Genomic DNA, 21,188 nt, shown 5'->3' on the forward strand with positions numbered 1-21,188 from the left:
GCTTGGATTCCATGTGTTTGTTGCAGTTGTCCTTTTGTAACTTCTGTCAAACTTGGATACAAGCTCAGGGTTTTCAGTTTGCCCACTGCCCTCCTCAAACAGCGGGGCCAATGCCTGTGAGATTTTGGATCCTGCTAGGCCGGGCAGTATTGTAAAGAAGAGACTTTGGAATCACAGGACTTGAGGGAGCAACAGAAATCAGCTCCATATGCAGGTGAAAGTAGTAATTTTTCTTGCTGTGTTTCTCTGTATGACGTATTATATTCGTCAGGCTAACATAGTTTGTTTGTATGTTTCGGACCGACATTGTTTATATGTTTGGAATTAGAATTTTAAACATGGCAATTATGTTAACTTTGTGAAATTTTCACAGTAGATTTTTTTAAAAATAATATAACAGAGACAAAGAGTTGCTTTTTTTTTTTTTTCTGGAAATTTTTGAGAAATTTAAGATCTTAACCTCACATTTGGACTGCAAGGAGATCCAACTAGTCCATTCTGAAGGAGATCAGCCCTGGAATTTCTTTGGAAAGAATGATGCTAAAGCTGAAACTCCAGTACTTTGGCCACCTCATGCGAAGAGTTGACTCGTTGGAAAAGATTCTGATGCTGGGAGGGATTGGGGGCAGGAGGAGAAGGGGACGACAGAGGACCAGATGGCTGGATGGCATCACTGACTTGATGGACGTGAGTCTGGGTGAACTCTGGGAGTTGGTGATGGACAGGGAGGCCTGGCGTGCTGCGATTCATGGGGTCACAAAGAGTTGGACACGACTGAGCAACTGAACTGAACTGAACCTCACATTTTACATCTCTTACTTGGCACCTTATCAGCCATGTTTACTGAACTATTTATTTACCCTCAGTAGAGCATTTATGTATTTCTGTATATAATGAATTAGAAAAGGGAAATAATTGTGCAAATTCATGGGGAGAAATCTTTTTCTGTAAGTTAGCTTGATATATAGGTGAAAGTGCTATTTTATCTTGTTACCATAATAATGTAATGGAAAGAACAATGACTAGTTCCAGTGCTGTATACTTTGCATGAGTTACTTCAACTTTGTGAGACTAGTTTTCTCATCTATTAAATAAGATAGTTGAGTTAGGTTACTGCTAAAGCTTTTTCTTACTGACATTTTGTTGTCCTCTACCTCAGTTCCCCAGTTTACTTTGTTTATGGAGGTTGCCTGTCAGCATCCTTAAGTCATAGAATTGATAAGAACCTTGGGCAATTGTATAGTTCAACCACCTTGCAGAAAAATGGAAATTTGCTCTTTCATTCTACCTAGAATGTTTTACTCACACCTTTTCAAGCTGGCATCCTCTGAATCAAGCTGATTATAACATCTAGTACCCCTTTTGTTGCCAGGATTAATTCCATTGATCTGATAATGGATAGGGAATCCTTTTCTTCTCACTATTCTATGTACATTCTTATAGTTGGAAGCTTAGCTATAAAGGACAACCTGCCTACCTAGAAAAGGATCTTTCTTTGGTCAAGAGTGTACTCATTCCTATGGCTTATCCATTTCTGCATCAGTACTGTTTAAATGTGTATTGAATTACTGAATATTATAGGTGGTAGAAATGGTTAATGCTCATATATATGAGTAGAATGGCACTGACTATTCAGTAATAGTGTAGATAGTCAGCAAATAATAAGAGACACTGGAATATTTTTATAGTGGTCTGTAACTGTATATAGAGTATAATTTATAGATATATTTATTTAAAAAGTGGTGTCTAATGATTTTTGTTTTATAAACTGCTCAGTGGAATTTAAAATATTATTTAAATTTTATATCTGTCCATTTCTGTAGCTGAGAAGAAGAAAATTTCTTTAAGTACCTAGGAAATTATTTTTAGGTTTAACTAAGACAAGAGATTAGTAGTATTTCTTTTACTGGAATCCTCTACTCCTGATTTTCTAGGTATAAATATAATTGTATGGTTTCTAATTCTGATGTCCTACTTAACTTTAAAAGCTAAGCAATGTAAATTTGGTTTAATTCTTATCTAGTTTATGTCTGTATTATTTAGAGTTTATTATTAGATAATTTGTGATAAGACTAATGCATTTCTGTCTTGAAAAATATGTATATGTTCCTAATTTCTAACAAATGGGAAAGCAAATGATATTCTTCCTGTCAGCTTCCATCAAGTTAGACCTCTCTGAAGACCTTACTAAATTTTATTTCCATGGGAATTTTGCTAATGGGTATATGCAACATTATCTAGGTACTCATAGACAGGATTACAAATTAAAAATAGAGGAAATAGGTGAACAAATACATTTTCCTTCTCTTTTCAGGAATGGGCAGAATGTCAGTCTTTGCACCTTTGTTTTCACTTTGCAGTGTTTTCAGATAGGGTGCGGAAAGTCTGTTTGGTATTAATGCATGAGACCAGCGTAGACAATGTAAGTCATGCATTTCCTAAATGGGCTCTTGGTTATATTCTCATATATATAAAGCAGAAGAAAGAGAGTAAATCTTCTAGTCTGTATGTATTTAGTTAACAGTATTAGTGAGTTTAATGAGTCTTACTGGAACATTGAAGGCAGGCCACCCAGTTTTATTGCCTGTGTGCCAACTTACTAAATTATTTGGATTGATGTAATAAATACCTCCAGTTTCACATGCCATGCAAAAAACATTTATGAACCTGGTGATAATCATCAGTTATGGAACACCTACTTACCCTAAATATCGGTGTTCTGAAGGGGTCAGTCCCAGGCTGCCCTCCCTGTTCACACTGCTTTCTTCTCCTGGCAGTCTTCTTTGGTTTAAATAGCAATATATCATTAACTCCCAAGTGTGTATCTCTTAGCTAGTTTCTTTTTCTGGCTTCCCAGGCTTATTTCACATATTTTGGGGGAATATCACAGACTATCAGACTAACTGTCTGAAACTGCACTTTTGAGTCTCCCTTCAAATCTGCTCCTCTGTAGAGTTTCCTATCTCAGTTGCATCCGCCAGTTTCTCTTGCTGGAAACCTGAGAGTCATTCTGACTCCTCCTTCCTTCACCTCCTTCCCCAACCCAGATCTGTTCCGGAATGCTATCTCTTCTACCTCTAAACCATTAAAAAATTTTTTTTGCTTTTCTCTATCACTGCTGCCGTCGCTATCTTTGCCTAGACGAATGCAGTATAACCTCCTAGTTGATTCTCCACATCTAGTTTGTCCAGCTCTAATCCATTTACAAATAAAAGCTGAAGTGAGTTGCTAATATGTAAATACAGTTACATCATTCTTGAAATTCTCCAACGACTTTCCATTGCTCTTAGGCTAAAGATCTTCTCTTCTTTCTATCCCAGAAGAGACGATGTATTAGTTTGCTAGGGCTGCCATAACAGTTCCATAGACTGGGTGGCTTATAATAACAGAAGTTTATTTCCCCACAGTTCTCGAGGCTAGAATTTGAGATCGAAGTGTCCTCAAGATTAATTTCTTCTAAGGCCTCACTCTTTGCCTTATAGACGGCCACCTTCCTCCATTGTCTTCATAGAGCCATTCCTTTCTGTGTCTGTATCCTCATCTCTTCTTATAAGGAAAGGAGTCATATTGGATTAGGACCCACCCACAGGGGTTTTTCTTTTTATTGTTGAATTATAGGATTTCTTTATATATTCTGGGTATCATATTCGTATTAGATAATGATTCATAAATATTTTCTCCTATTCCATGGGATAGAATCTTCTCTTAAATCTTCAATGTTATCATCCCTTTGAGACCCTTTTTGACCACGTAACCTTGAATCTCTACCTACCTACCCCCAAACACACATTACTTCTTGCTTTTTCTTCCCAGCACTTGTCATCAATAAACATTTCTATATGTATGTTGTGAATTATGGTGATAGCTTTGTTATTGTTGTTGTTATTGTTTTTTTATTACATTTCTTATTGTCTGCTTTCTTCAACTACAATGTGAGGGATTTTGATTTCTGTTGCTCCTTGCTATTTATGTAGTACCTAGAACAGACTTTTTACACCTTTAATAAAAACTTATTGAATAAAAATGCATGAATTTAACACATAACAGTGCTTTTTTTTTAATTGGTAAAATATAGCACACATGCAGAAAAATAGCACAGTAATTTGTCAAAAAAAGGAGACACCCTTATATCCAACACCAAGATCAAGAAATATTTATTGCCTAATTTGTAATAATAATAATCAGAAGAAATGAGAAGCCTCCCTTATGCTTTCTCCTAGTTACTGCCTCCTCTGTCGAGTCACCCAGAGGTGATCAGTGTTGTGATACGTCAATAATATTTTTGTTGCTTCATTACAGTTTTACCACCTAAGTGTTTCTAAAACCTTTTCTGTTGTTTTTTTTAGAATCTTCTTATGCACGAAATTAGTCACACATGTTCTTCTGTGCCCACTCCTAATGTTCAACATGGTTTTGTTAGAGTCATGAATGATCCTGTATTTGGCTGTAGTTTGTTATCTGTTTGAATAACATTCCATTGTATTCCTGTACTACAATTTACTTATATATTCTTCTGTTGAAACAAATTTTTATTATTTCCAGTTTTGGTTCTTTTGAATCATGATGCTGTCACTATTCTTGCATCTATCTCATGGTGCCCAAATGTGTATATTTCTATTGAGCTCAATATTAACATTTAGGACTGAATTTCTGGGTCATAGGATGTATATAAATATTCAGCTTTAGTAAATAATTCCAGACAAGTTTGCAAGATAGTTATATATAATTTTATCCCTTTCAACATATATTTTCATGTTTTTCTCTGTTTGTATATCCTCTTCTGGCAAGTGCCTATTCAAGTCTTCTTGTTGCTCTTTAAAAAAAAAAAAAAAAAATCAGATCAAGCCCGTCAGTCCAGACTGCCCATGAATAGCCTTTCAGCTAGGGGAACTTCCAGGAAACCTCCCAAGAAAAAGGCTGTTCCTAATTATTTGTCCCTCACCCCCAGTCCTTGCATTCCATCACTGGCCAGGCTTTCATATCATTCACACTGGCTAAATCAAATTTGGCCTCTAAGGGTCTCCTGATGATTTGCTCCTTCTCTCCAGCCAAATGCTACCACCCATGTGACTTTTTTTTTTTTTAATTGAGATATAATTTACATAACATAATATTGGTTTTGGGTGTACAACATAATGATTTGAACCTTCTGTACATTTTCTGAAGAGTAAACAATGAAATTAAAGAGTTTATTCTCGTTTGATAAGCAAATTTGTGACTTTCTGGTTATATTCTCAAGGAAAGCTCAAGTGTGTGTTTTCTTCTTAAAAATGGTATAATCCCAGGAAAGATTTTGATCAAGTGTACTCATAATATTTGTGGAACCTGAAGGAAGAGTAAAAAGGGAGGCCATCGTTCATTCTAAACTTAAAGTCATAAATAAAGCTACCAAACTGTTAAATGAAGTGTGATCTATACTTTTTTCTCAGTAAAGTACTTCTATAATGTCCTGAAAGGTCAGATTTGCATTTAATCTTCTTGGACTCTGTGGGCTTCCATGTTAGATAGAACATGACATAGTGGGAAATTGGACCCTGACCAGCCCCACCCCCCTTTCCTTTTTATCCTACACACCTCATCTCCTTCCTTATTTCCCTAAAACTTTTAACCACTGCCCCTGGCTACCCCTTTGGTAAACACAGATTCTCAAAATCGAGGATAATCCTCCTTACATATAGACATGAAACAAAACCATTCCCTCACTTTTTCATATTCTCATGGTCTTCTCTAAGTCATTGTGTGTCTAATGGGAAATGATCACAGTTAATAGCTACCAGTTATTATGCCAAACATAGGGAGTTTTATATCAAGGTATCAATTCTTTTCCTTCTTGGGTCTATTTCAGTAAGGCAAGATGCTCAAGTTAGTTGACCTTTGAACAATACAGGTTTGAACTGTGCAGATGAAAAAAATCCACATGTAATCCACTTACATGTGGACTTTTTTCAATAAATGCTGTGGCACTACATCATCTGCAGTTGTTTGAATCTAAGATTGGGAGCCGCAGATCTGCAGGGGCAGTTATGGGACTTCATCCACAAAATTTGGTATACACAGCAAGTCCTGGATCCAGTCTCCCAAGGGTACCTAGAGTCTACTGTTATGGATGGATGTGTGTGTATAAAAATAAACATCTCTGTATATATACACACACTCATGTGCGCACACGCACACACACACACACATTGTTTTAGATATTGTTATTTTAAGAAGTATTTTTTTTAAGTTACTTTCCTTTCCTTTCCTAAATGTAGCATGACTAGAAAATACTACCTTGAAAGATGGCAAAACAAAATAGAGGAAACAAGAGCCTAGCTTGGCTGCTACCTCTAAGTTACAGCAAATCAGTTGTTTACACGCTGATTCAATCTTCAGTCTCTCCTAACTTTTGGCTGTGGGGGTAAAGAAATGAACTTGCTTCACTTTTCCCTAGGGTAAACCTAGGCTTATCATCTCTTTAACTGCTGGAGGAAATATGGCATAGCTGGATAATGCTGATTCAGCCTTTGGAGGTTTCATGTTATGAGCCAATTAATCAACTGATTTTTCTAATAGGATTGAAAAAGTCATAGTTTTAAAAAAATCGTTTGTAAAGGATACAGCTTTAAAGCCAGTATGCTGCTTCATTCATTTTAAAACTTAAGTACTTATGTGAGTGTGTAAGAGAAACCAAAGAAAGGAATTTGAGCCTGTGTGCTTGGGCTACATACAAAGGGAAGTGCCATTTCTGAGCAGAGCCCCATTGACTCTCCTGAAGTTAGCTAGAGAAGACCTGATTTGAAAAATGTTGGCTTTCTAAATAGAAATGGAAATCATTAAAACAAGTAAAACCAAAAAACAGTGAGCCTAGAAACTTGGAATTAATATAACGTTGGAATGACTGTAGGCGGTTAAGCACACGAATCAACGTCTGTCGGCAGCAGTTTTCCACTTGTTCAGTTCATGGTGCCTCTTACGTCACATGAGCACGACAGCGTGGTCGGAGCAGGCAACACATTCCTGATGCTCTCTCCTCGTTAATTTTCACTTCCCAAAGGTACCTTGAGTAAAATAAACATGTTGGAACACTTTTCAGAAACTAGTTTGTTTCCTCAGTTTACAAAATCAACCCCAAGCAGACTGGGGTGGGTTGAGTTAAATGTTGCCCTCTACTCCACCATCTTGTGTACATACATAATATCTCTCAGTATCTGTAGCATCCTTAAAGAGTTCTCTATTGCATATGAGGGGAAAGGAAGGAGCATGTTTAAGTCCCAGCTTTGAAGCTGTTGTGTGGATTGTTAACTTGTGCTGAGTCTGTGCATTTAAAAAGGTAGCCATCTCAGCAGGTTAAGATCGTAACCGTGAGTTGGTGCTTGGAGGCAGCAGCTGTGCTGGTGTGCGGCATTAATGGCTGGGTGAGTTCAATCACATGTGCTGCCGCCAGTGTCTTTGTGTAATGGTATTTACCAGATTTCAAATGGACTGCTGAGAAAGATGAAATATAATCTCATGTATTATCTCTGTCTTGAAAAAAATAGATAATGAAAGTGTTCCCTTGTTGGCCTGTATTTTGTTAACCTTTGTGGAAATCAACTTAAAGAACAGATACCCCTGTAGAGTTGAAACCTTTTGTTACAGTGGAGTGTTATTAAATGTATTTTTTGAGTCCTTGGAACAGTGGGGTTGAGTAGACCAGGTAAGGTTTTTTTTTTTTTTTTTTTCCTTTTTTAAACCACTCAGAGAATAATATGGCATATTCTGAGGCTAGCTGGAGAGAAAAGAAATGCAGTGTAAACTGTATAAAACTAAATTTTTTTCTAAATTTTTTTCTTTCTTTCTCCCTTCCTTCCTTTCTTTTCTTTACAGAGCCTGCAGAAAGTTCTTGTGGAATTCAGTCACAAGGAATTGTTTGATTTCTATAACAAGGTATATATTTTTTTCAATAATTTCCTATATGGGGGTTTTTCACAATGTTTCCTCCATTTCATGAATTCTTATTTTTAAATGCCCTATTATGGAGCTATGGAGCTTGAGTTCCTTAAACTTCCCTTGTGAATACCTCATGTTTCACAGTAGGAAGCATTGCTGAGATGAAGAAGATCTGACAGACTAAATCAGGAAGAAAATGGATATGGTTGTAATTAAAGCAATAGGATTGTTGTTTTAATGTAAAGCATTAAGTAATAAACTGTGTAGTATCTAGCCACACTGGCCCTTAGATAATGTTAAATATTTTAATTTCTTGGCCCAAGGGAAAAGGAACAAACCAGGCCTGTAAAGATTTATCTTTGAGGATATTTCATGTTTCTTTTTAAATGCTGATTTTTGTAACCCAGGAAAATGCACTGTTCCATCTACCACCCTCTCCTCCAACCCCTTACAAATCTTATGTAGTGATCATTTAAAATAAAACAGCTAGGTGCATTTTAAACAATAGTATTTAGAAATCCTTCTTTACAAATTTGGAAACTTCACAAACTGGGATTCTAATAGCTTCATATAAAAAGAAAAATTTTCCAAGTGGTGTATTTATTGCTCTGTGAGTGGATTTAAAATGCAGAGCTACCAGTTGCATTCTTTTCCTTCATTTGCATGTTTCTAAACAACACTTCATATGAGTTTCTCTCCCTTCACCAACTCTCTCTCTCTCTTTTTTTTTTGTCTCTGTAAACAGCTAGAGACCATACAAGCACAGCTGGATTCCCTTACATGATGTTCTTGAAGACTGGTTTTTCTATCACACTTCTGCCACCTCCTTATTTTGCTTTGAAGATTAACTGCCAGGTTCTGTTTTCTGAAGGATTCAGTCGCTTTCTCCTTGTAAATTATATGGCTTATTGCTTCTTAGACAAATAACAGCCGAGGAAGATCATTGTTCTGAGTACCGATGTTCTAATATACATTCTCTAGTTCTGTGTGCCAAAAGCAAGCAGTTGTTTAAGAACATTGTTTTAAAGGAAACAAAAGTGGCTATCATGTGGTTTTTACTGCTTATTTTTGCTTTATTGCCTGACCTGTTTATTTTTTACATACTTGATGATACTTTGGTGTATTAAGGAGGATCCATGGATACAATATAATGTGTACCTTAGAACACATAATATCATTAATTACATTAATAAACATAAGACAGTAGCCACATTCAATTAAATACATTATGGCATTTTTTTCCTTTAATATAACGAGTATATTTTGAAATTTTAAAGAAAGCTAGTACTAGTTTATAAGTCAACTCTAATGAGCCTCTCTGTGTGCTTAATTTTTTTCTCTGAGTTTAATGATTTAATAACAGTTTACGTTTTTGTGTGCTCTTCTTTGTACTGCAAATTTTTTTTTTTTTTTTGCCTTTTAGAATGGATGATCTTTTTATTTTTTTATTTTTATTTTTTTTGTACTGCAAATTAATAATAATTCATAGCATGGGAGACAGATTCAGATCATGAATAAAAAGATAAGAGTGCTAAATGAATATCCTTAAATTTTAAAAACATTTTTATATTCTCTTTCTGTAAATATGTTAATTAATTTCAATCAATGAGATTTTTATGTCTTAGAATTAGTTGAACTTAAGTGCACAGTATTTTATGCTATGGCTATATATACATATGAGTATAGTTGGCAGCAGAAAGTAATCACTTGAAGTTTTTATGAATGAAAAGTCTGTACTGTATTTTTTCTAGGGAGACAGGCAGACAGCAAGGGAGGGAGGAAAGAAGGAAAATGGGAGAGAAGGAGAAAATGAGGGAAAGCAAGAACAACAGAGAGATTCAAATATGACTTCACATGAAAGAATTTGATTTCAGAAATAGCCTATGGTTAAACAGAACCATTGGATTTAAATCACAGTCCTTACATGAGGTATCTGAGTAATACAAATGTTAAATGTCTCCCAAATAAATGTTCAGTATATGGAATTTATGCCCTTATTTATTTATATGTGTGTTTGTATGTTGTTGCTTAGAAGGATTGGGTGTTTGGATTATTTCAGAATGTAAATATTATAGTGGCTGTCCATAGTTGATTGATTTGAAAAGTTGTTAAACTTCCATCGATAGCATATCTAGAAGACACTTTTATAATGTAACAGGATTTGTTTCCATATATAGCTTGCAGGACCTGTCTTATATTTTTATGCACTGTTCTGCTGGTCCCCAGAGGAACGTACCTGACTGCTATAAACATTTTGGTAAATATTCCTTCAGACTTCTTCTTACGTACAAATAGACATCCACCATTTCAAGCTGACTTTGTTAGGCCTTCCTGACAGTGACCATATGAATAGGTAGACATTTTCATTGGTATGATGCTGACTTAATTCCCAGTGTAGGTGTCTAAGTGAAATGTGACACTTCATAATGAAATTTTCTATTGTAGCTTAAAATAGTGGTAAATAGTTTTCTCTCCATTAGTTTAGTTCAGGAAAGTCTGACCAAAGGCATTAAAGGAAGGATAGGTCATTGGAGGTCTAATTCCAGCTAAGAACATAATTATTCTTGAAGCATATTTAATTGCAGATAATTTTACTTCTTCAGCCACTACCATTGTTATGATACACAAATAAAAAAGATTATTCCCAAAGATTATTGTGTGTTATTTTTTCACAGAAATAAGGTGGGTGGAGTGATAAGTGGAAACCGAAACCTTCTTTCTCAGCAGATAAACATGTTTTATGTGAATGCTTGTCATGAGGATTGAATAAAAATATAATTACTTGTTAGAAAGAAGTATTGCAAATAATATTTGAATTCTTTGATTAGAAAATCTGATTTTTTAAATTGGGAAACACCAAAAAATCATAAAGGAGTAGCCTAAAGTTATATACTCTAATTTTTCAGAAATGGCCATTAATGACATTTTAGTACATTTTATTGAAGGTTATTTTTTTTTTTCCTATTCACATATCTTTCTCTATCATTAAGTAGTCCTTCATTTGAATGGGTAATTATTATTTATTATCCAGTCTATCAGTGTTGGCCATTTAGATGATTTTCAATTTTAAAAAATACTAAAGAACTCACTGGTGATCATTATAAATAAACCCTAGACCACATTTTTTCATTATTTTATTATTAATACAGATTCCTAGAAGTGGGATTATTATGCCCAAGGTATGAAGATTTTATTTGTACTTTTAATGGAATTTTATTGTAAATATAAAATTGCCTATTTTTTTTAAAATGTGTAAAAAAAGGTCTCTCCCCAGGAGTACCCACCTAACTCATTGGAAACATTTGTTTTTTATCATTTCATATGTCTCATGTAAATGTAAACACACATCCCTCTTTGTATTTGTTTTTTTAATTTATATTTATTTTAAGGCCATTTTTGCATACTGATAAATTACTTTCCCAAATTACTTTCATATCAGTTTATGCTCATACCAACAATAAATGAAATTCACCTGCCTCAAGCTAACTTAATCAGCCCTTCTTCCTACTGTACGTTTCATTCTCAACATTATTTTCAATTTGGGGGTGGGTTTTGGGAAGAGTGTGGAGTGAGAGTGGGTTGGATATTGGAACGTCACTAATTACTTGGCATATATTATGTTGATAATTCCAGAGAAATAGAAGAGGAAAATTTCTTCTAAAATCAGGACATGTGAAAAACAGTTGCCCAGTAGCTAAGTGAAGTCAGACATTTATTTATTTATTTCCTTCCTCAACAAATGTTGTATGACTGCCTATGGTGGCAGGAACTGTGTGTACTCTAGGTACTGTGCTAACAATGAAGAGCAAAACGAATACACTTCCTGGCTTCTTGAAGGTAGTGTGTTAGACAGTCAGTATAAAAACAAGCAAAATGTAATAAATTATGAGCAAGTATGGGATGAAAAATAATTGAATTCTCTTAAGAGAAAATAAAAGATAGGACCATATTTATATGGGGCATCAGGGAAGGATTCTCAAAGGAAGTGAGTTTTGGGTTGAGTCCTGTAGGATGAGTTAGAATGAGGCCGTAGCAGAATAGAGTGAAAAGCATTGTAGATAGAATGGCCGATGCAAAATCCCAAAGACTGGAAAAGGCTCAGCACATTCCAAGAACCAAAGATCAGTGTGGTTGGAGTGTCATGACAAGTGAATAGTGGAGTGGTTTTCGGTTCAGTTCAGGTGCTCAATCATGTCCAACTCTTTGTGACCCCATGAACTGCACCACACCAGGTCTCCCTGTCCATCACCAACTCCCAGAGTCCACCCAAACCCATGTCCATTGAGTCGGTGATGCCATCCAACCATCTCATTCTCTGTCCCCTTCTCCTCCTGCCCTCAATCTTTCCCAGCATCAGAGTGTTTTCCAGTGAGTCAGCTCTTCACATCAGGTGGCCAAAGTATTGGAGTTTCAGCTTCAGCATCAGTCCTTCCAATGAATATTCAGGGCTGATTTCCTTTAGGATGGACTGGTTGGATCTCCTTGCAGTCCAAGGTACTCTCAAAGAGTCTTCTCCAACACCACAGTTCAAAAGCATCAGTTCTTCTGTGCTCAGCTTTCTTTATAGTCCCAACTCACATCCATACACGACCACTGGAAAAACCATAGCTTTGACTAGACGGACCTTTGTTGGCAAAGTAATGTCTCTGCTTTTCAATATGCTGTCTAGGTTGGTCATAACTTTCCTTCCAAGGAGCAAGCGTCTTTAATTTCATGGCTGCAGTCCCCATCTGCAGTGATTTTGGAGCCCAGAAAAAGAAAGTCAGCCACTGTTTCCACAGCTGCCACCTAATGTCTTACACATGTATCCCCAGGGTACTGCCTTCTGCAGGCTACCATCATCTTTGCCCTGACTACCCTGCTTTCTCCAGCCCCACTTTAGTCCAGCCTCCACACGGAGCTAATGTTCTTATTATTATTACTCGAGTATAATTGCTTTCCAGTGTTGTGTTTCTGCTGTACAACAAAGTGAACCAGTTATACATATACATATATCCCCTCCCTCTCGAACCTCCCTCCTGCCCCTGCTCCGACCCCGTCCCATGCCTCTGGGTCATCACAGGGCACCAAGCTGAGCCCCCTGTGCCATATAGCAGCTTCCCACTAGCTATCTGTTGTACACAGACATTGTGTATGTACAGCATATATGTCAGCGCAGCTCTCTCAGTTCAGTTCACTCTCCCCTTCCCCCTTGTGTCCACATGTCTGTGTCTCTAGTCCTGCTCTGCAGTAGGTTCCTCTGTGCCATTTTTCTAGATTTCATATATATGCATTAATATATGATATATATTTTTCTCTTTCTGGCTCATTTCACTTTGTATGACTCTCTGGCTCCATCCCTATCACTACAAACATTAACCATGTTAATTTACACTACCTTCCTGCATTAAAACTTCAAAGACTTCCCATTAAACTTCCAAGAAAAATTTGAGTGTTCAGAACCTCAGGACAGACTAAGAGTCATATACTAGTTTTATTGCCTTTTGTGCTACTTAATTTGCTTAAGCTCAGTTTCCTAATCTTTGTGATGGGAATAATAATTACATGGCATTATTATGAAGATTAAATGAGATATTTCAAATTAAACATTTATCATAATTCCTGATTTACAATAATCATATAAGTGTTTGCTGTCATTTCATAATCACTAAGAAAATGACTAGGCTTTCTGTTGAAATTATTCCATGTAAAGTGTGAATTAAACCTGGAGAAAGCTTACTATGAAGCCCCTTCACTTTGTAGTTAATTAGTGTTCTAATAACAACTCTATCTTATGATAACTAGATTTGAGCATATTGCCCATCTATCACATTCTTAATTTTTTTTAATAACGAGGTAATAGGTATGTTATGAGATAGTACCATCTTTCTACATAGCTCTCCTAGCTCTGAGGATTCTTCCTCTCTAACTCTATTCAATAAATTCTTACCTCTTCTCACCTTAAACAATGGCTTCTACACCTTATTTATTATACCAGGTGTCTGTAAACTATGCCCTGTGGGCCTAATCCCCACCACTTGTTTTTATAAAGTTTTATTGGAACACAGCTCTGGTGGACAAACTCTGAGTCATCCTTGTCTTTTGATATTTATACCTAGGTCAAATCCTGTCCCCTTGAGTGTGGGCAGCACCTGTTAACTTGCTTCTAGCTGATAAAATATGACAAAGGTAATGGGATGTCACTCCTGTGACTGTTACATTACATAAAATTCTGTCATGATACCAAACTCATTTAGAGACTTTCTCCCTTCTTGACTTTGAAGAAACCAGCTGCCATATTGTAAGAGGGGCTCTGGACAGAACCACATGGCAAGGAACTACAGGTGACCTCTAGATGCTAAGGGCAGCCAGCAGCCACCAGGAAGCTGAGGCCCTAATCCCTCAGTCTTGCGGCCACAAGGAAATAAATCCTCCAACAACCGGAGTGGGTTGGAAGTAGATTCTTTCCCAGTCAAGCCTCCAGATGAGAGCATACTCCAGTTGACTGTGATTGCAGCCTTGTGAGAGCCTATATGAAGGACCCTGACTCTGGACCTGATCCATGGTAATTGTGAGGTAATAAATGCATGTCAATTTAAACTTATAATGTTATAGTAATTTGTTGTGTTGTAATAGATGACTAAAACTAGTCATGTTCTTTCATTTACATATAGTCATACAGTCCATAGCTGCTTTTGCAATACAGTAGTGGAGTTAAGTAGTTGGAGCAGAGAGCATGTACCCAGGAAGACTGTAATATTTACTTGTTGTTTAGTTGCTAACTTGTGTCCAACTCTTTTTGCGACCCCATGAACTACAGCCCACCAGGCTCCTCTGCCCATGGAATTTCCCGGGCAAGAATACTGGAGTAGGTTCCCATTTTCTTCTCCAAAGGATCTTCCCGACCCAGGGATCGAACCCACATCTCCTGCTTGGCAGGTGGATTCTTTACCACTGAACCACATGGGAAGCCCATAATATTTATTACCTGGCTCTTTACATGAAACAGTTACAGAGCCATTTCTTATATATCACACATTTTCAAGGTATCCCTAGAGGAATATTGCAGTTGGTAGGTACATAAATTTGTAAGACAGATTTCTGTAGCATCACTTTTATTTTCATTTTTGCCAGCCACATGGCCATCCAATTAGACACTGTGGTTTTTCACACTCTGTGTCTACTGCAGCCATGTGACTAGGTCTCTCATCTTCACTTTTCTTTGCCCATTCTGACTAAAACATAGATTTGATGGGAGAAGGGAATGGCAACGCACTCCAGTATTCTTGCCTGGAGAATTCCAGGGACCAAAGAGCCCGACAGGCTACAGTCCATAGGATCACAAAGAGTTGGACATGACTTAGTGACTATCACACACACGGTTTTAACTGAGAAGATAAGGATGATGCCTAAAGGGATAGAGAGCAACAAGATGGAAGGAGGCTAGTCCCTAAATGTGTTTATGGGGCAGTACTACTAATATGCCCTTGACAAGCTTTTGCCTCCAGACCCTTACATGAGAGGGAAGCATTTTAACAACTGTATTTGGTGTCATTTTAGTACAGCATCTTAGCTGGTAGCTTAAATGGGGGTACCATGATTTTAATTAGCCAGTAATTTAGAGCATGTGTATTTTTAAAGAGAGATGAATATTTTATAGCATATAATTGGAAATGCTCTTCCCAGGTGGCACAGTGGTAAAGAATCTGCCTGCCAATGCAGGAAACACAGGAGACCATGGGTTCAACCCCTGGGTCGGGAAGAGCCCCTGGAGAAAGAAATGGCAACCCATTCCAGTATTGTTGCCTGGGAAATCCCATGGACAGAGAAGCCTGGTGGACTGTAGTTCATGGGGTCATAAAAGAGTTGAACACAGCTTAGCAACTAAACAACAACAGTCTAGTTGGAAGTACATAAAAAGTTACAGAGAAAATGGGAAATTTCCAAAAAAACTTTGTGCTCGCAGCCTGCAACCTCAGGCTAAGCTCTTAGGACTATTGGAGGATATATGAATCCCTCCGTAGTGTGGTTATTTGGAAAGTTTAAGAAACCATAGGTGTATGTTCTAAATTTCCCCCAACATTTTACATAATCTGTTTTCCACTGTTGAAGAAGAGGGCCAGGACAGTTCTGACTTGTTCAGGCTCATTAGTCAGAAACTGCTCAGGAATTAGAATTTAAGTTTCAAATGAGTCAATTTTGCTTCCCTAAAACTTTGATTTTTGTCATCATTATGCAAATAGTTCTACTCAATACACCAACCTCATTTAATGCTAATATTAGGAGCACATTAATTTGAGGGACTTTATAGTAAGGCTTAATGGGATTTATAATTTTGGAGAATTTCAAGGCTTTTTCATTGCTTCCTTCCTTCTCCCTCCCTGCTACCCCTGTCAAACATACTCTAGAATCTTATCAAAGGTCTTTTGCTTTTGTCTGAAGTGTAATAAGGTTGTACTAGCTGATTCAAGACCTATGATCCAAATCCGAGTGCTGAGAGTTTTCATTGCTTGCTTTCTTTGTTTTATTTGAAATAGAAAGTTATTAGTTTTCATTTCAAAAGAAGTGTCTGCAAAGACAAGAAAGTTGAAGCAGGTCCAGGCTGTGTATCTGTAAGGAAGAGGAGGTTACAGGATTAGAGAAACTGTTTTAATCTCCAAAGCTGGAAAAATAATGAATAGATAATAATGTTCCCTTAGTAAAACTAGAGTTCAGTCATTTTTAGCATCTTTTAATGAGTATGAGAATCTCATTCTATAAATGACTTGGATTTTAAAAAATTTTTTCTTCAAAGGAATCTAGGTAAAGGAAAGAAGGGGAAAGCATTTAACAGTAAATTTAATAGTTGAATTTATTTCTGAAATTTTGAATAATACAATACATCCTTCCTGAATTGTTTAAGGAAAAGCCAATGATATGGGTTTTTCTCATCTTTAATGTAGATTTGCTGGGAAGTGTGGAGCTCAGTGATATCTCAAGGTTGTTTCCCATGTCTCTTTACTTCTAGAATAACCAGATGTTCTTGATGCTCTTTCTAGTCCACAGTTCAGATTCTTCCTACAGGTTCAACCAGGCAACCTACGAACAAAGCAAGAGGCTGTCCCCAGAAACAGGCTGCTGTAGCACACTTCAACTTTGGAAGGTTCAGCGTTTCTCCTCCTTCAGGAATGCTGTTATGCTCTGGCAGCAGAGCACAGTAATTTTCCAAATGATCAGATAAAGTAGTGACTCATGCATCCCAGACCATGTGCTCTGGTTTGCACTCCTGCCTCTCTATTATGTGCTGATGTAAGTAGTCCTGTGAACATCAGGGTATTAAAGACAGGTTGGCTGAATGAACAAATGGGGTCCACTAATAGTTCTTCTCCCTCTGCTTCTCTTATTTGCACTGTGCTATCTGAATTCTTAAAAACAAACAAAACCATCATAAACCTCAGATTTACACAAGTAGGTTTCAAATAGCCTTAGCCAAATATATTGATTATCTGCTTAGGGAGTAGCCACTTCTCTTCTGGGGAGGGTTGCCTAAAGTCACTGATTCTTTCCTTCACCACACAGGAAATATATATGAAGAGAATAAAAGCCTGATAACCTGCTAGAGACCCAGATTTCTCCTGTCCAGAATGCTGGAGCAAGTTCTCCCGCTGCTGGGAGGAGATTTATGGTGGTCATGAAGTTGACTTAGACATGCTTCTGCTACTGTTGCTACAAAGTCTGAGAAACAATTATGTTCCTATGAAATTCAGAGGTGATTTATGTGACAGGGTCAAATGGCGCATGCCAGAAAGACATCGGCAACATTCTGACATTGAGATGTTTGTTAAGTATGTATAGATTTTGTGAGCTCATTACCCAGATTTCAGTTTCCTATTGAAAAAGTTGTCTTGATTAAAGATACATATAAGCACCCTGTTTACAAAGAAGCTTTCCCCACTGATCTGGGCAGTTCGGTGACAAAGTTTTAGAAAGGCATCTCCCCTTACACAACACAGATTGTCCAGCTTGTATTTGTGATCACTTAGAACAGAAGTCTGAAAAAGTTCATATAGATAATGCAGAAGGCAAGCAAGTTTCAGTAGAAAGATGTTCAGTAACACTTCAGTTAAAAATTTCCCTTTGTTTCCAAGACTGTGTGTTTAGATGTAGAATCCCAGTGTGGGGGATCAGTTTCTTCTTGATAGAGTCATGATTTATAGCATCTGATTTTTCTACCTCATGGCAGAAAAATGACTCATGACTCTGTGTCAGAGTGTTGGTGTTCTTTACTACAGAGTATGTCCTGTACTTGTGTGACCTGGAAGAACTAGGATGGTGATACATCATCAGCCGGTTGGGTGCACCCACTTTCTGGACTTGAAAATCACCCAACACAGGCAGTCCATACTCAGCAGGCTTGAGGCCTCTGGGAGTGGCCCCCGCTGTCAGATGTGCTATTAACCTCCCTTGTACGTTTGCAATGCAGGAGGCACAGGAGATGTAGGTTCAGTCCCTGAGTTGGGAAGATCCCCTGGAGGAGGACATGGCAACCCACTGCAGTATTCTTGCCTGGAGAATCCCATGGACAGAAGAGCCTGGCGGGCTAAAGCCCATGGGGTCGCAGAGAGTTGGACATGACTGAGTGACTGAGTACATGTTTGGGTCAGCGGTCTTATAAAGTTCTTCTGGACTGACTCAGATGCACTGGTAGGTGCCCTGGGCTGGTGGGTCAGCAGGGTGTGACCACCATCTGTAGGGTTATTCTTCCAGGCACTCAGGGAGAAATTGCTCACATGTCCTGATTTTATAGTGCTATGGTTCTTTTCTACTGGCTTCTGGGAACCTCTCCTCCTGTCTCAGTTTCCTGGATTATTTTCCTTGAGTTAATGCCATTTCCATAAATGCATTTGGATCCCTTTCCTTTGGGCTTTACATTCAGTTAAATTTATAATCATTGTGGTCTCAAAAATGTTTTTATTATTTCTTATAATTAGCTTTGTAGTCTATGCTGGGGGGTCTAGGGTTACAAAAGTATCTACTTGAAAATGTTGGACCTCAAAAAGTCGTTTTCTTTCCACAGAATCATATTTTTTGAGAAGTTAAAAATCCTCCTATAATTAAATGATTATTCCTTATTTTATCACCTAAGACTGAATTACATGTATTTTCAGTTCAGTTCAGTTGCTCAGTGGTGTCCGTCTCTTTGCGACCCCATGAACAGCAGCATGCCAGGCCTCCCTGTTCATCACCAACTCCTGGAGTCCACCCAAACCTGTGTCCATTGAGTCAGTGATGCCATCCAACCATCTCATCCTCTGTCGTGCCCTTCTCCTCCTGCCCTCAATCTTTCCCAGCATCAGGGTCTTTCCCAATGAGTCAGCTCTTCACATCAGGTGGCCAAAGTATTGGAGTTTCAGCTTCAACATCAGTCCTTCCGGTGAAGACCCAGGACTGATCTCCTTCAGAATGGACTGGTTGGATCTCCTTGCAGTCCAAGGGACTCCCAAGAGTCTTCTCCAACCCCACAGTTCAATAGCATCAATTCTTCAGTGCTCAGCTTTCTTTATAGTCCAACTCTCACATCCATACATGACCACTGGAAAAACCATAGCCTTGACTAGACTGACCTTTGTTGGCAAAGTAATGTCTCTGTTTCTTAATATGCTGCCTAGGTTGGTCATAACTTTCCTTACAAGGAGTAAGTGTCTTTTAATTTCATGGCTGCAGTCACCATCTGTAGTGATTTTGGAGCCCAGAAAAATAAAATCAGCCACTGTTTCCATTGTTTCCCCATCTATTTGCCATGAAGTGATGGGACTGGATGCCATGATCTTAGTTTTCTGAATGTTGAGCTTTAAGCCAACTTTTTCACGCTCCTCTTTCACTTTCATCAAGAGGCTCTTTAGTTCTTCTTCACTTTCTGCCATAAGGGTGGTGTCATCTGCATATCTGAGGTTATTGATACTTCTCCTGGCAATCTTGATTCCACCTTGTGCTTCTTCCAGCCCAGTGTTTTGCATAATGTACTTTGCATATAAGTTAAATAAGCAGGGTGACAATATACAGCCTTGACGTACTCCTTTTCCTATTTGGAACCAGTCTGTTGTTCCATGTCCAGTTCTAACTGTTGCTTCCTGACCTGCGTTAGGCTTTCCTAAAGAAGCCGCCTCTATTTCATAAGCTTCTTTGTATAGGTTTTCAAATAGAACATGTTTGTGGGTAGAGAGTGAATGTTTTATAGGGAAAGGAATGTTTCTCTACCTACTTTGCTATTGTCTCCCTTTCTAGCTCCCCCACAGCCTTTAAGAGTGAAGGATTTGCCATTCTGTTTGGTCAACTGTAAAATCCTGGCTGATGTTTACGGATGGGCAGGCTGCTATAAAAAGCCCATGTTTGTGTGGTGGTGGTCCTCTCTTGCACTTCCTGCTTTCACTCTGTGGGTTGGACTTGCCAGCAGCACCTGGAGAAAGAAGGCCTAGCCTTTGCTTCTCTGCCTCAACAAAGCATCATTGCTGTAGTTTTGTGCTATATGGTGGGCAGGGACTAGTGATCGTCCAGAATTTGAGCTGAACCTGAGGTGTTGGGGGGAGGTGGGGAGGGTTCTTAAGAGTGAACCATGTACTCTAACCCAGTCTGAATAAGCTCTGAAAGGTAATACTAAAGTGTCTCTTTGTTTCTCATTTGCTATCAGTCTTTCTGTGTGTGTGTGTGCACCACTAAATGCAATCACAATTTCTCCTCTGTCCCTTATAACTCTTCTTAGCAAATGTCTTATTTTTCAGTGGTAAACATATGTAGAGAGCTATGGACCAAAATACGAAAGGCATCATCCATACCTTAACTCTCAGGTAGGCGTTGAGTGAGAGAAAGCTTTAAAGTTAATAGCTGACTCCCTCTGAAGAAGACCAGCTTGACATTCCTAATAAAATACCCATGTCTCCGAAAACAGGGGAGACATTGCTAAGTCAGTTTCAAAGGCCACAATAGAACAGTGAAACCAGTTCACTGAAGGATGGAAATTGACCTCAACACTCACGACTTCCTCTGTGTTTCTAAAGACTTGAACCTCAGCCTCTCCTTGCAACTCCCTAGGAAGCTAAAGAGGTATGGAATGTACCTTTGATAGCCTGATGTGATTTTGTCTTTTGACCCTTTGCTGAATTTGTGGAGGGAAAAAGAGCAATTGAAAAGGGCTCCTCTCTTTCCAGACCAAGTGATGACAAAGCAACACAGCTAAGTGGGAAACTGAGCTATGAGATATTAATTGACTGATCAAGTTACCCTATGTGCTCCAGTAACAGATGTCCAAGCCACTTCAGAGC

At 38.0% G+C, this 21,188-nt stretch overlaps 1 protein-coding gene across 1 annotated transcript in view; it reads left to right on the forward strand.

Moving 5' to 3' along the window:
- Nucleotides 1-10,562, forward strand: part of COMMD10 (COMM domain containing 10) — a 191,539-nt gene extending 180,977 nt beyond the window's left edge. The window contains exons 6-7 of the mRNA XM_025292979.3: nucleotides 7,849-7,908; nucleotides 8,657-10,562. Of these exons, the coding sequence (XP_025148764.2) occupies nucleotides 7,849-7,908; nucleotides 8,657-8,695 (99 nt within the window). The 3' untranslated portion in view covers nucleotides 8,696-10,562. The remainder of the gene's footprint in view (nucleotides 1-7,848; nucleotides 7,909-8,656) is intronic.
- The last annotated feature ends 10,626 nt before the right edge of the window (nucleotides 10,563-21,188 follow it).

Source organism: Bubalus bubalis, chromosome 9 (assembly GCF_019923935.1).
Source record: "Bubalus bubalis isolate 160015118507 breed Murrah chromosome 9, NDDB_SH_1, whole genome shotgun sequence".
Lineage (NCBI taxonomy): Eukaryota > Metazoa > Chordata > Mammalia > Artiodactyla > Bovidae > Bubalus > Bubalus bubalis.